The sequence below is a fragment of the Dermacentor variabilis genome, chromosome 6, assembly GCF_050947875.1.
Source record: "Dermacentor variabilis isolate Ectoservices chromosome 6, ASM5094787v1, whole genome shotgun sequence".
In the NCBI taxonomy this organism is placed as follows: domain Eukaryota; kingdom Metazoa; phylum Arthropoda; class Arachnida; order Ixodida; family Ixodidae; genus Dermacentor; species Dermacentor variabilis.
In genome coordinates this window covers 93,428,553-93,442,281 of record NC_134573.1, presented here as the reverse complement: position 1 = coordinate 93,442,281, position 13,729 = coordinate 93,428,553, and the positions used below count along the sequence as shown (strand labels likewise).

Sequence of the window (13,729 nt, the reverse complement as noted above, 5' to 3'; positions counted from 1 at the left end):
AAGTTTTAGCTTTGTGAATACAATTTTTTGTAATAGTTTTCTTACGCGACAATTAGCTCGTTAGTCAACTTAGTGAATTCAGCCCCAGGTCCTATCTTCTATAGCGTTATTTTTCGCGGCCTTTTCCCGCCACTTGGCTCCCTGCAGGACACGTGACATATAGTTGGCACGGAAAAATATAAATAATTTGCTCGCTGAAACACAATATTTCGCGTATCACAAGACCTTTTCCCTCGTTTAGATAAGCATCGTGCCAAGTAATGCAGCAAGCGAATTTCAGGCTCCGTAGCTTCGCAGTTCTCGTGTTTCCACATGGCGACGCACCCTTTCTTGGTATAGTGATATCGCATACAGACGCTACGAGGAATAGAACCCCGACCTTCGGTGCAGCCTTTCCTTCAATTGGTTGTCGCCGTGCGGTAAGAGAACAAAAGTGAAACCCAGCGGTCTAACCGAAGCACTCTCCAAAGCTACAGCTCGTCAAGATGAACTGTCATCTGTGTTTTTTGGCGATCATCACCACTTTCAGCGCCAGACTGTGGAATCCTTCTGTGGCTTACAGTGGTGAATCGTATGTAGAAGTGGTCGACGGTAAGTAGTGCAATTCGCAAAATTTTAATTAATGCAGGCCTTCGAATGTAGCCCGTTTCACAGATGTTCTAGTGTCTATGAATCCCTTTTTGAATATGAAGCACTTATCTAGCAAATATCTAGCACTTATCAAAGTTATGTACTGAAAGACGTCAACATTTGTAACCGTTAGTTAATTGATTGCTGATGCTTTATCTACCTGAAGCGCCTATGCGAAATGAAACGATTTGTTGAATAATATTTCCCCTAAGGTGGTTGAAATAGTGGCGCCTTCTTTTCCTGGCAAATTTTTACAAACGGCCGAGATTCCATAAGTGACATCCTTTTCTGATATCAACGCCAAAAATTATGGCAGACGGGCTACTGTTTCCAAAATAATCGTGTAGTTATTGCAAATTGGCTATATGTGCTAGATAGCGCTTGTAAATATTTTGGACGTGGTTTCTGAACAGAAATTAACCATGTCATAATCACAATGATGTTTACTTTATCTGAACGTACGCTTTGCCTCTTAGGCAAATGTGTCTTTCAGAACCGGACCCTTGATCACCACGAAAATATTCAGTTTGAAAGCCCGTGCCAAGCTTGGTTCTGCAATACTGAGACACACAAAGTGTACATCGGAGGGTAAGTAGTCTTGTTATTGCTAAGAAACTTATCGACCTTAAGGTGCTGTCAAGTCATTTAGCATCCATGAGCAACAACCAGGTCAAACGATAAAAAAAGAACTGGCAATTTACCGCAGAGAGTGTACGTTATTCTGCGTGTAATAACACGTACGCAATCCTGAGGTCTACTCTCAGAAAGTACAGGAATGACACACGCCTTATAATTAGTTTTGCTAAGGAATCGGAAGAAACTGTGAAAATCTGCTTAACAGACATGTTCAAGAAAGTTAGTATTCGTCGTCAGGAATTGTACAAATGCTACAGGTGGCCTTATTAGCACTACATGCACGCCATGGTATAATTCGGCGTGCCTACCCATATACGGTCGTCAAGTATATCTTGTAATTCTCAAGAACGAGATACGACAATCAAGGAAGTTAGCCATTTGAACGGGAGTGTGACTATCACTTTCGAAGGCAAACCAGTGAAACAATAAAACTCCAGCGCTTTCATATGCCGCCATCTTTCAACCGCGGCCAACATTTGTCGTTTGTTCTGCAGGGGTGACTCGACCATTTTTACAGCATTGCTGAGCAGGACGAAATATAGCATTTTTTTTTTCTTGCGGCTATATCATCTCGGCCTCTGTCCTTGTTTCAGCTTAGCGCTGCTGTAACTACACGTTTCATGCGAAAGTGTGAAAATGGCTCATTGAGCGAAAATGCCAGCGTCTGTCCTCTGTAGGAGCGAATCGGCACCTAAATTTTCATTGGCCCGCGACGCCACTTTGCGGGCGGGCGTCGACACAGCAAAGCGGGCTAAAGGGAACGCCTGCAGCAGTTATGGCGCGCCAGGTGTAGCGAGAGGGGAGAGGGCATCACCGCGACGCCGCATCACCCTCGCTGTCGCTCTCGGAAGACTGTGCTATGCGCGTGTTTTCTGTCGGCGCAAGTTCTCGCATGCTCTCTAACTACGACCCGGCAAGGCCAAAGCAAAACGCGTCGAGCATCTGAACACGCTTGCTTCCCCGCGACGACTTCATAACTCGAAGGACTGCTCAGCAGCGTTCAATTGTTCATTAATGCTTTCGCATTCACAACTAATATGAATTGCTTAGGTGTCCTCGGATATCGTTTTTTCATGTCTAATAATTCAAGAGCAGTGGGCCTTCCCGATCACTCTCTGCATGTTCCTATCTTTATGTTTTCAGTCTGTTATTGAGAAAGAGATGACCACCTTTAGAGTTTAAGATAGATTGGTCGCCCTGCATGAATGGTGCATATTATCTATCGGGTATGGGCAAATGAGTTGTATAAATGCAGAAAAGAGCGCTGGGTTCTGTCTGGAAGCAAAAGAAACATCATGGAGAAATAAAGTCGTAGGAAATGTTGACGTGAACTAATTATTTGCACGGAAACCACCTTTACAACAAATTCTGCAGTCCCCGTGGCAACGTCTGACTGTGGAAGCCTCAAGAAGTATACCAAAGATAGAAAATAGGCCTACTTGAACGGAAATGCTACCTCCGACCCTGTAGGCAGAAACAGCTTCCAATATCCCACGAACTGCCACGGTTGGCGACACGACGGAATGCTATACTTACTAAAAACGACACAGCCTCCAAATTCAATAACCAGAACTTCGATCTTAGTGCTTTCAACTAACGCTGCATGCATTCTAACAACGTCAAATAACTTGAGCCGCAGGCTTTATCGCGGTTAGTGTAGCTACTAAAGTGTGAAGTGATGACATTACAGTTGTGGGGATCGCCGGTATTCCATCGACTGCTTTCCACATAACTTATTAAGCAGCCACCACTACACGAGGCTACAGCTGTGACGGTGGCAAGCTAGTCACGTGGCGCTCTTTCCACCACGGCGTATGCGTCGCCTTGACTGTAGAAGTCGACGTAGCTCCCGATTAACGGGAAGCCTGTTTCAGGTCAGCTTGGCTCATCGGTTTGCCGCGTGCGCTTCCTGGGCCAGGCAGAATGTTTCGTTGCTACGTCAACTGCTTTTGTTTTCGCCTTTTCTTGATGAAGGCTACTGGAGAACGCAACGACGAAGCTAAGTCGCTTCACAGTCAGTCATGCATGAATATTTCTTTTGAAGTAAACTCTGTCGTGGCAACAACAATAATCGTCGCATTCCGCGTCTTGCATGAAAGAATCTACTTTCAAGACTTCTTATGTTTTTTATTATAGTAATAATGCCGTATTTTCCGCACTATAGTCCGCGCCCGCTGTATAGTCCGCAGGGACAAAATTCGACAGAGTATAGGTGTCTTCTTTAGTTTGTCTTCAATCATTAAACAATAGCTAAGCAGTAAACCGCAGTTCCTTACTACACAGCATATTAAATACTAAAATAAATTCAATCATGAATTTATTTTACAAAAAGCCGTTAAAACAGCTGTCACCCGGACAGCCAAAACCAAACAAGTTAATCATGTCGAATTCCAGTAAAGCCTCCTCGATTTCCTCATCACTTTCAGCATCTTTAGTTCTTGCGAATTCTTTACTACACAGAACTTGAAAAATGCCATGAAGGTGCCATTACGTAAAGGAGTTGTGTTTGGCGGCATAGATAATAAGTCACGTGTAAATGTGCAGCGCATTTTGCACCTAGGTTATGCGAATATATTCACAAACCAAAGCACTGAAAAGCAGCTACTTTGCATATTGCGAGCTGCATTTGGTTGCATACTGTCACGGTGTTTCTTATTTGACGGTGTAAATTTCATACACCCTAAGAATAAAACTAGCTGCAAGTATAAGTGCAAATAGTGCTTGAACACAGCCACGATAATGGTGGAGCAAATTTTTTTCTATGTGATTTAGCACGAAAAAAGTGCGTGGGCAAAGTATGCACAGTTATCTGCGAGTGCACCTCCCTACTAAAGTAATAAAATCAAGTAAAGCACCCCTCCCCCCCCCCCCCCGCCTCCTTGCGAAATTTCGCCTTTCAAACTTATGTAGTCAGCGGAATGCAGTAGGGCCCCAAAAAGGCGGTATTATTAATAACAATATTGTTAATTAGAATGCTTCGTCCTGCATGGCCCTTTTTTGCGCCAAGAGGATTGCATATTATAATGAGGCGAACTGCAGTACATCCATGGCAGTTATATATATCTTATTAAATCCATGATGTATGATGTGCACGGTTTCTTTTTTCTCTCAATTTCCGCCTGGGCATTTACACTTTTTCTTTCCGTCTCCACGTACCCCTTTGAAAGTCCCGGGAAGTGAGTTGAGTATTTGTTTTCCAGTTGAGCTCCCGAGCTTTCGCAGCTCATTTCTTTTTCTCTCTGAGCTATTTCCTTTCTGTAGTATATGTATTAGCCAGTTGATGATACTGTTATTTTCCATTACCATATAATCATGAACCGTGAAAGCGGTATCACTGCCCACAAGTAATATTATCGCATATTCCCACCCCTTACGACACAAGATGTCTAACGGGCGGCATGAGATATCAAAACAAAAAACACATGGCGGAGAAAAGACAGAATGGTTGTCAACCAGCGCAAGCGAAGTGCTGTAGAGCTCGGCAAATCTTACTTTTTAGGTGCAGTTGCAGCACTAAAATTTTATTTCTGGCGGTGTCCGTAGGATGTTTTGAAACAAGCAAAAGTGGACCCTTTATCGCATGGTGTATCATACATGGCACACATAATCGCGCGGCTGATTGTGAAGGCGCGGAAGCGAATCTTGACCGTGGCAGCCGCATTTCGATGGGGCGCATTCAAAAGAACCCCTCTGTACCATGCACGTTCAAGAAACTCACGTGGTTAAAATCAATCCCAGTCTGCCGCCATGGCATGACTTCTATTCAAAGGCGGTATTGGCACATAAAACCACGGATTTTTAAAATGATAGACATAGAAGGACAGCTTCTGTCTTAGTAGAATCAACGCAAACGAAGCCAACGCGCTTTTACTGGGGATCGGTGTCATCTCTAATAATGACATACGTAGCCCCTGTAATTTGGGAAATTATTACTGAGTTATTTTTTCCTAGAAACATGTGTGGCAGCTGTTCATCTCACAATGGGCAAACATTTTATAGATTAACAGCTTACTTTCCAGATTCGGACGCCTTACAGTAGCGCAGACAAAGTGGGTTGTTTGCTCTTTATAAGTCTACTGCAATATTGTGAACGACAAATACGCGCTGGCGGTTCTATGAGGAAAACATTATTGCGGAATCTTCATATATAGTAAAGTATGCAGTTACGGAGTGTTTTATAGACGAGTTGAGCGATTAGTTCTGTGGCGAGAAAACAATAGTTGTTGAAAAATATAACATTTGTATAGGCTCAATTGTTTATTAGACCAACTATTCTGTTACGAATTGTGATGTGTGCCAGCTAGTGTAATTTATTATATGACATGAAAATACACAGGTGTTTTAGAGCGCTGCTCTCAGGCGCTCGTTCCTCTGGCGAGCGTCGGCGGGGAATGAAAGACTGCGATAGCAAAGAGAGCGCGAGGAGAAAATCGGAGAAGGCGGGTGCAACGGAATCATCAGGCGGAAAGTGGCAGAGTCGGGTCTGGCGAAAGCGTGACAAGAAAAGCGTAGTGCCTTTCAAGACGGGCTCGGAGGTGACGATGGTTACAAGATGGCGCCACGGTAGCGCGCGTCGCCTGTTCACCAATGACGCCACAGATACCATATATGAAAACAAAGCGCTCCCTGGGTGAAGGTCTGCTTGCGTACGGCGGCTTTTGTGAATCGCGCCACGCGTCACCCACGCGCTGCCTCTCGCGATCTCCCGATAAGTGAGGTAGTCGTGCCACAATTCGCTCCGTTTGCAACGTGCCTCACGAGGCACATTTTCCGCGCCTCCCAATATCTCTCATTTAAAATTTCGCGCTAGGGAGTATCGTAATCATCGCAGAATTTCTTTCCAGATCCAACATTTGATACGGCTTGTATGGAAAGCTCGCTTCAATCTGTCGCATACGTTGATCCCGCTGAAGCTGAAAGCTTAAAAGTTAATTCGTGAGTTTTAGAGCGTAGTTTTTAGGCACCTGTTCCTGGACTGAGCGCCAGCGTCCCTCGGCGTAACCGTAAGAACGCGCTCCTTCCGCAGCTCGCGCATTCGTCGTGATCTTCTAAAGCTGGCTCCGATGCCACTCATCATATCGGCGTTCCCATATTGCCCTTCCCTCTGCGAAAGCGTTGACGTCACTTTCCCATTTCCAGTCGGTGCGGTGATTTAGGTCTCAAACTCTTTGCCTCAATATATCCTGAAATGAAAACACGTATCAACCTCAGCTCAAGTTTTGCATTACGGGGCATCATTATCGTCGGACATGTTTTGTTAATTATCGACTAATTATACTGGATCACCCGTCACCTCGTGATAGCCACCACTAACGGCATGTCTAAGAATGAAAGCCTTTTATTTCAAAGCTACTTTTTTACGATAGACATAATATTGGGCAAGCAGCCTTGCATGTCATGAAAACAAGAGTAACAACAAACTTGCTCGAAAAGAGGAAAAAAAAAACAAAGAACGATTAGGGTATCTTTATGCTAGCCCCAAGCTGTTCAATTCTGCGCCATTATAAAATCAGGAATAAAACGAAGCCCAATAAGGCATCTAGCTTGAATATAGAAGTTATAATTTAGTCAATCGAAACAGATTTTTAAAAAAACTGAGATAATCTTTGATGCGTGAAAGAATGGTGATTTATTACTCCGAAGTTTGTCAGTGCTTCTCATGTTTTCGCAGGTTTTCTTCTATTGGCAAACGTCTTTCTTTATCCTTTCAAAATATATTCTTAACCGCAAGGTGTAATATACACGTGACGCGTAAGCTTCCGCTAGTGTAATTGCAACCATGTGTCTCTTTAAAAATTTAAGATTGTTTATGAATTTCTAGCATCAGAAAATTTTGCCAAAATTTTATAAAACAATCCTTGTGCATTAAGGGGTTACCGAATGCATGGTTTCAAGCTCCTTATTTCTGTCGTAATATAGCCTGTCAAGTGAATGTTTCCCATTAGCTAGCTTTAGATCAAGGGACGCAAGTAGCTAGCATGCCCAAGCACCCAAACACTGCTCCAGGTTTTCTTCAACCGATGCGCACTTGCGTACACTAAATTCTTGAGCCCCCTATTTGAAAGTTCTCTATTGGCGGATATTTTATATGTCGCGGAACAAATCAAAATTTACTCCAACATTGGGGATGCTGAGGATCCCGACCGAAAAGTAGCTACACTGGCTTGACTATAGTCCTGCCCGTTTAGCGGGTCGGGGTCCTATACGACCACCACCCGCTACTAGATGTATAACGCCGGATTACCGACACAGTTAGCACACAGCTGTAAATCTATGACGCTCAGCCACACACAAGCATGCACGCACGCGCACATACACACACAGACTCACACGAACTAATTAACAAACACAGAAGCCTTATATTTCTCCATCTATCTATCTTCTATCTATCTTCTATCTTCGTAGAGAGTCTAAACAACTTTTAAAAAGCGAAGCTTTCTTTGCCTCTTCTTTCGGATGTGCCACTGCTGCTGCTACTGCTGGTGCTGCTGCTGTTGCTGTCTGGTGCACCGCGTCGGGGGTTGGTTTAGAGCATGTGTATACATGAAAGGAGTACGGCAGCGACGAAAAGCGACCCCAGAGACTCCTTTGGACTTTTGCGCCGCGTCGAATGTGCACAATAATCTCCGGAGATGCCTAGGCGTCGCCGGATTAGCCTCTTGACAACTTCAATTATCCGTGATCCCCTCCACCCCTACTCCCCCCTAAAAAAGCATTGTAGAAATTATAACAGATATATTTCTACTAAGGTGCAAGTTCACGGGAAACCTAGATAGAATGGTAGACAGGAGGGGAGAGAGGGGGGCAGAGAATGGGTAGAAGCGACGCAATTGCGAAACGAGTGAACCGCCTCGTGAGCCTTCGCTCGCAGTACTCATACAAGGAGCGGAGTGGGGTGATTGGAACAGTCGACTTGAGAAGGCAAAGAAGCGCTACTGCTATACATAGACACGACAGGGGTCGTGGGCAAAAGGGATAAATTGAAGTTCAAGGGGTGCATTAGCGGTACGTGTCTGCTATTTCTCAAATAAACACCATGCAAAAGTTGTCAAGCGGACAACTTACTCATGGCGTGCAGAAGCAGAGCCGCATTAATGTGCACCGTAGGGTCTATATGACACTGCGTAAGCGGCCACTCGTGAAATTAACACTGCTGTGCCCACCGCGGTAGCTATGAGGCTATGGCATTGCTCGAGGTCATGGGTTCCATCCCGACCATGGCAGCTGAATTTCCAATGGGGCGAAATAAAAACGCTCATGCACTTCACTTTAGGGACCCATTAAACATCACCCCAGTGTCAAATTCAATCCAGAATCCACCACTACGGCGTGCCTCATAATTCGATTGTGGTTTTGGCACGTACAGTACTATAATTCAATCACAGTTTAATACCTTGCTACGATGCGATGTGCCGTGTGAGGCAAAGAATATGCTCAACCCTCTCAGAGGTTGTCAAGTACGGCGCAAAACAACGCCTCAAGCAAACACTTCTCCCTGTGTGTTCTGTGTACTACGCAGACAAACATCGACGGTGCACGCAATGTAACGTATGTCATAAACTCAGCACTCCCTTGTTGGAAGAAACATTGAAGAAATTAAACATGTGCCGTCAACGTACCCACTAATTAGTGTCAATCAAAGCAAACAGCACCGTGAGCTTCGAATGCATCATTTCCCACAGTGCGTGGGATCCGCATATCTTCCTCTGTTGTATAGTCACCCATTTATATTACGAACACCTTTCCTTCGCTCTGCAGGTGTACACCCAATCCTCAGATAGAAGGTTGCACGGAAGTCAGAGGAAACGGAACATATCCGGACTGCTGCCCACGACTGGTTTGCGATGGCCCTGGATTCAACTAAGAATAAATAATAGATACCCAGCGTCTGACAGCCGGAAGCAATAAAGGATGTTCAGTGCACCAACGTGGTCACAGTCTCAGCGCCGTATCATTGTGAGTGCTTGAGTATGCGTTGGTTTTGTAAGCGACCATAGGCAGAAACTGTGCATTTTCCGGGCGGGGGAGAGGATTGGGCTGGGGCCTGACCAGCTATACATACATATATATATATATATATATATATATATATATATATATATATATATATATATATATATATATATATATATATATATATATATATATATAAAATTGGTACAGCGGTGGCGTAGAGGTAGAGTATCCGCCTCGCTTGCAATAGGACCGTGGTTCGATACCCGGTGCCGCGCAATTTTCCACCGTATTAAAGAAAGAAAAAGAAAGTCCGCGTGTGGATAAAATTCCATATACAGGCCTGGCATACGGCCTGATCCCGGTCACCAGACCCGGTAACGCACTCCCTCACCAGAGCAGGATTGGCCACCCTGGCGCAGTACTTGGCCACAACCCCCTATATGGATACAACAATGAAACCCCGGCCCTCACTCCCCAGCAGCTGCGAAGCACCTGACCACGGCTGCGTTCTGACCTGTGACGCAACAGAGGGTGCTAAGAATACTTGTGTTGCCGAACAGGCCGCCATTATAATCTGAACGTGGCAACGTTTAACGCTAGAACGTTATCTAGCGCTGCGAGTCTAGCAGTGCTATTGGAGGAATTAGAGCGCAGTAAACGAGATATAATAGGGCTGAGTGAAGTTAGGAGGAAAAAAGGAGCATCTACAGAGCTAAAAAGCAGGCACGTCCTGTGCTACCGGTGCTGAGCGGAGAGACGAGAACTAGGAGTCGCATTACTGATTATTAAGAATATAGCTGGTAACATACAGGAATTCTATAGCATTAACGAGAGGGTGGCAGGTCTTGTTTGGAAACTTAATAAGAGGTACAAATTGAAGGCCGTACAGGTCTACGCCCCTACGTCCAGTCATGATGACCAGGAAGTCGAAAGCTTCTATGAACACGTGGAATCGGCGATGGGGGAAGTGAAAACAAAATACACTATACTGATGGGCAACTTCAACGCCAGGGTAGGTAAGAAGCAGGTTGGAGACAAGTCAGTGGGGGAATATGTCATAGACTCCAGGAATATCAGGGAATAGTTATTAGTAAAGCTTGCAGAATAGAATAATGTGCGGATAATGAATACTTTCTTCCACAAGCGAGATAGACAAAAGTGGACGTGGAGGAGCCCGAAAGGTGCGACCAGAAATGAAATAGACTTCATACTCTGCGCTAACCCTGGCATCATACAAGATGTGGACGTGCTCGTCAAGGTGCGCTGCAGTGACCATAGGGTGGTCAGAACTGGAATAACCCTGGACTTGAGGAAGGAACGAAAGAAGCTGGTATATAAGAAGCCGATCAATCAGTTAGCGGTAAGAGGGGAAATAGAGGAATTCCAGATCAAGCTACAGAACAGGTATTCGGCTTTAATTCAGGAAGAGGACGTTAGTGTTGAAGCAATGAACGACACTTTTATGGACATCATTAAGGAGTGCGCAATGGACGTCGGTGGTACCTCCGTTAGACAGGATACCAGTAAGCTATCGCAGGAGACGAAAGATCTGATCAAGAAACGCCAATGCATGAAAGCCTCTAAAACTACAGCTACAATAGAACTGGCAGGACTTTCTACGTTAATCAACAAGCGTATGAGAGCTGGCACAAGGAAGTATAATATGAATAGAATTGAACATGCTCTCAGGAACGTAGAAAGCCTAAAAGTAGTGAAGAAGAAACAAGAATAGGCAAGAATCAGATGTATGCGTTAAAAGACAAAGCCAGCAATATCATTACTGATATGGATGACATAGTTCAAGTGACTGAGGAGTTCTATAGAGATTTATACAGCACCTGTGGCACCCACGACGATAATGGAAATGGGAATAGTCTAGCGGAATTCGAAATCCCACAAGTAACGCCGGAGGAAGTACAGAAAGCCTTGGGATCTATGCAAAGGAGGAAAGAAGCTGGGGAGGACCTTGTAACATCAGATTTGTTGAAGGATGGTGGGCAGATTGTTCTAGAAAAACTGGCCACCCTGTATACGCAATGCCCCATGGCCTCGAGCGTACCGGAATCTTAGAAGAGCGCTAACATAATCCTAATGCGTAAGGAAGACTTGAAAAATTAAAGACCGATCAGCTTACTGTCCGTTGCCTACAAAGTATTTACTAAGGTAATTGTAAATATAATCAGGAACACCTTAGAAATCTGTCAACCAAAGGACCAGGCAGGTTTCCGTAAAGGCTACACAACAATAGACCACAATCATACTATCAATCAGGTGATAGAGAAATGTGTGGCCTATAGTCAACCCTTATATATAACCTTTACTGATTACGAGAATGCGTTTGATTCAGTCGAAACCTCAGCAGTAATGGAGGCATTACGGAATCAAGGTGTAGACGAGCCTTATGTAAAAATACTGAACGATATCTATAGCGTCTCCACAGCCACCGTAGTCCTCCATAAAAAAGCAACATAATCTCAATAATGAAAGGCATCAGACAGGGAGATACGATCTCTCCAATGCTATTCACAGCGTTTTTACAGGAGGTATTCAGAGAGCTGGATTGGGAAGAATTGGGATAAGAGGTAATGAAGAATATCTTAGTAACTTGCGATTCGCTGATGATATTTCCTTGCTTAGTAACTCCGGGGACCAACTGCAATGCGTGCTCACTGACCTGGAGAGGCAAAGCAGAAAGGTTGGTCTGAAAATTACTCGTCAGAAAACTAAAGTAATGTTTAATACTCTCGGAGGAGAACAGCAGTTTACGATAGGTAGCCAGGCACTGGAAGTGGTAAGAGAATACGTCTACTTAGGGCAGGTAGTGACCACGGATCCGGATCATGAGACTGAAATAATCAGAAGAATAAGAATGGGCTGGGGTGTGTTTGGTGAGCACTTTCAGATCATGAACAGCAGGTTGCCATTATGCCTCAAGAGAAAAGTGTATAACAGCTGGGTCTTACCAGCACTCACGTACAGGGCAGAAACCTGGAGGCTTAGGAAAACGGTTATACTTAAATTGAGGACGACGCAACGAGCTATAGAAAGAAGAATGATGGGTGTAACGTTAAGGGATAAGAAAAGAGCAGATTGGGTGAGGGAACAAACGCGAGTTAATGACATCTTAGTTGAAATCAAGAAAAATTTGGCATGGGCAGGACATGCAATTAGGAGGGAAGATAGCCGATGGCCGTTAAGGGTTACGGACTGGATTCCAAGGGAAGGGAAGCGTGTCAGGTGGCGGCCGGAAGTTAGGTGGGCGGATCAGTATAAAAAGTTGTCAGGGCCAACAGGGCCACAATTAGCACATGACCGGGGTAGTTGAAGAAGTATGGGGGAGGCCTTTGCTCTGCAGTGGGCGTAACCAAGCTGATTATATATATATATTATATATATATATGATCAGACAGAGATGATAGAAAACACGGACAGCATATATATTACGTGTATTATTAGGTGATTTACACGAAATAATATGCCAATGAAAGTGGATGAGAAAACAACTGGCTGCAGATTGGGCACGACAGCGCGTCTTCACTTACACGTGCGGTGCATCCTTGGGGTGTCTATACATATATACACACGCACACCACACGACTGCGCACGCTCGAGGCATTTTGCGCGTCTTCACGCTAGGAAAACACTTTTATGTAGCACGTGTTAAGCAATAGAAAGCTGTATAGGGATTTGTTCATGTTGCTCTGCAATGTTATCATTGATAGTGCTCATATAAGTATAATAATAGAAATTTATTATTATTATTATTATTATTATTATTATTATTATTATTATTATTATTATTATTATTATTATTATTATTATTATTATTATTATTATTATTATTATTATTATTATTATTATTATTATTATTATTCGAAACGTAAAGAATAATCTGAGTATTTCTAAGCGACGGCTAGAACTTCACTTTGGTTCTGTCTACCTACGTGGCATTTGCATATCTTAAAATCTTGGTGCAATATAGTTCTGGCACCTTGTATAGTTACAGGGTTTATTATCTGCACCAAACTTTGGGAGATTGCCTAAGGCAGATAGCACAATTGTAATCTTCGATGTGAACTCCTTGATGAGGCTGCCACAATTTTTTCAGGAAATAAAAATATTTCATTGAATAATTATCGCAATGACGGCAATCAAGTTTCTGATTATTGCTTTACGCCACATACTTCCCTCTACTAATTATAACCACTGAGTTCGCACGGCTTATCCACTTGAAACAAATTCTCTGGATAGCACCATTTCCATGATATTAATTTTTAAAGTTTCTGTCGAAATGTACTGATGTTCCAGTTACTTTTGTGCTTGAATGAATAAACAGCGGTTTCTTAAAAAACAAGCTGTCACGCCAATGCATTTTGTCTTACAATTTGAAAATTAATATCTAGGAAGTGGTGCTGCGTAGGTAATTATTTCCGAGCGGATTGGCCGTGCGAACTCAGCGGCTATAATTTGTTTATTGAAATATGTGGCACAGAGTGATTAAAAAGTG

General features: G+C 43.7%; 1 protein-coding gene across 1 annotated transcript; it reads left to right on the top strand.

Annotated features, from left to right (window-relative positions):
• The first annotated feature begins 335 nt into the window (after positions 1-335).
• LOC142584262 (complement inhibitor CirpT4-like) lies at positions 336-9,197 on the top strand. The gene is made up of 3 exons (XM_075694406.1): positions 336-591; positions 1,107-1,218; positions 9,025-9,197. The coding sequence occupies exons 1-3, from the start codon at positions 486-488 to the stop codon at positions 9,128-9,130; spliced, it is 324 nt and encodes a 107-aa protein (XP_075550521.1). The 5' UTR covers positions 336-485; the 3' UTR covers positions 9,131-9,197.
• The last annotated feature ends 4,532 nt before the right edge of the window (positions 9,198-13,729 follow it).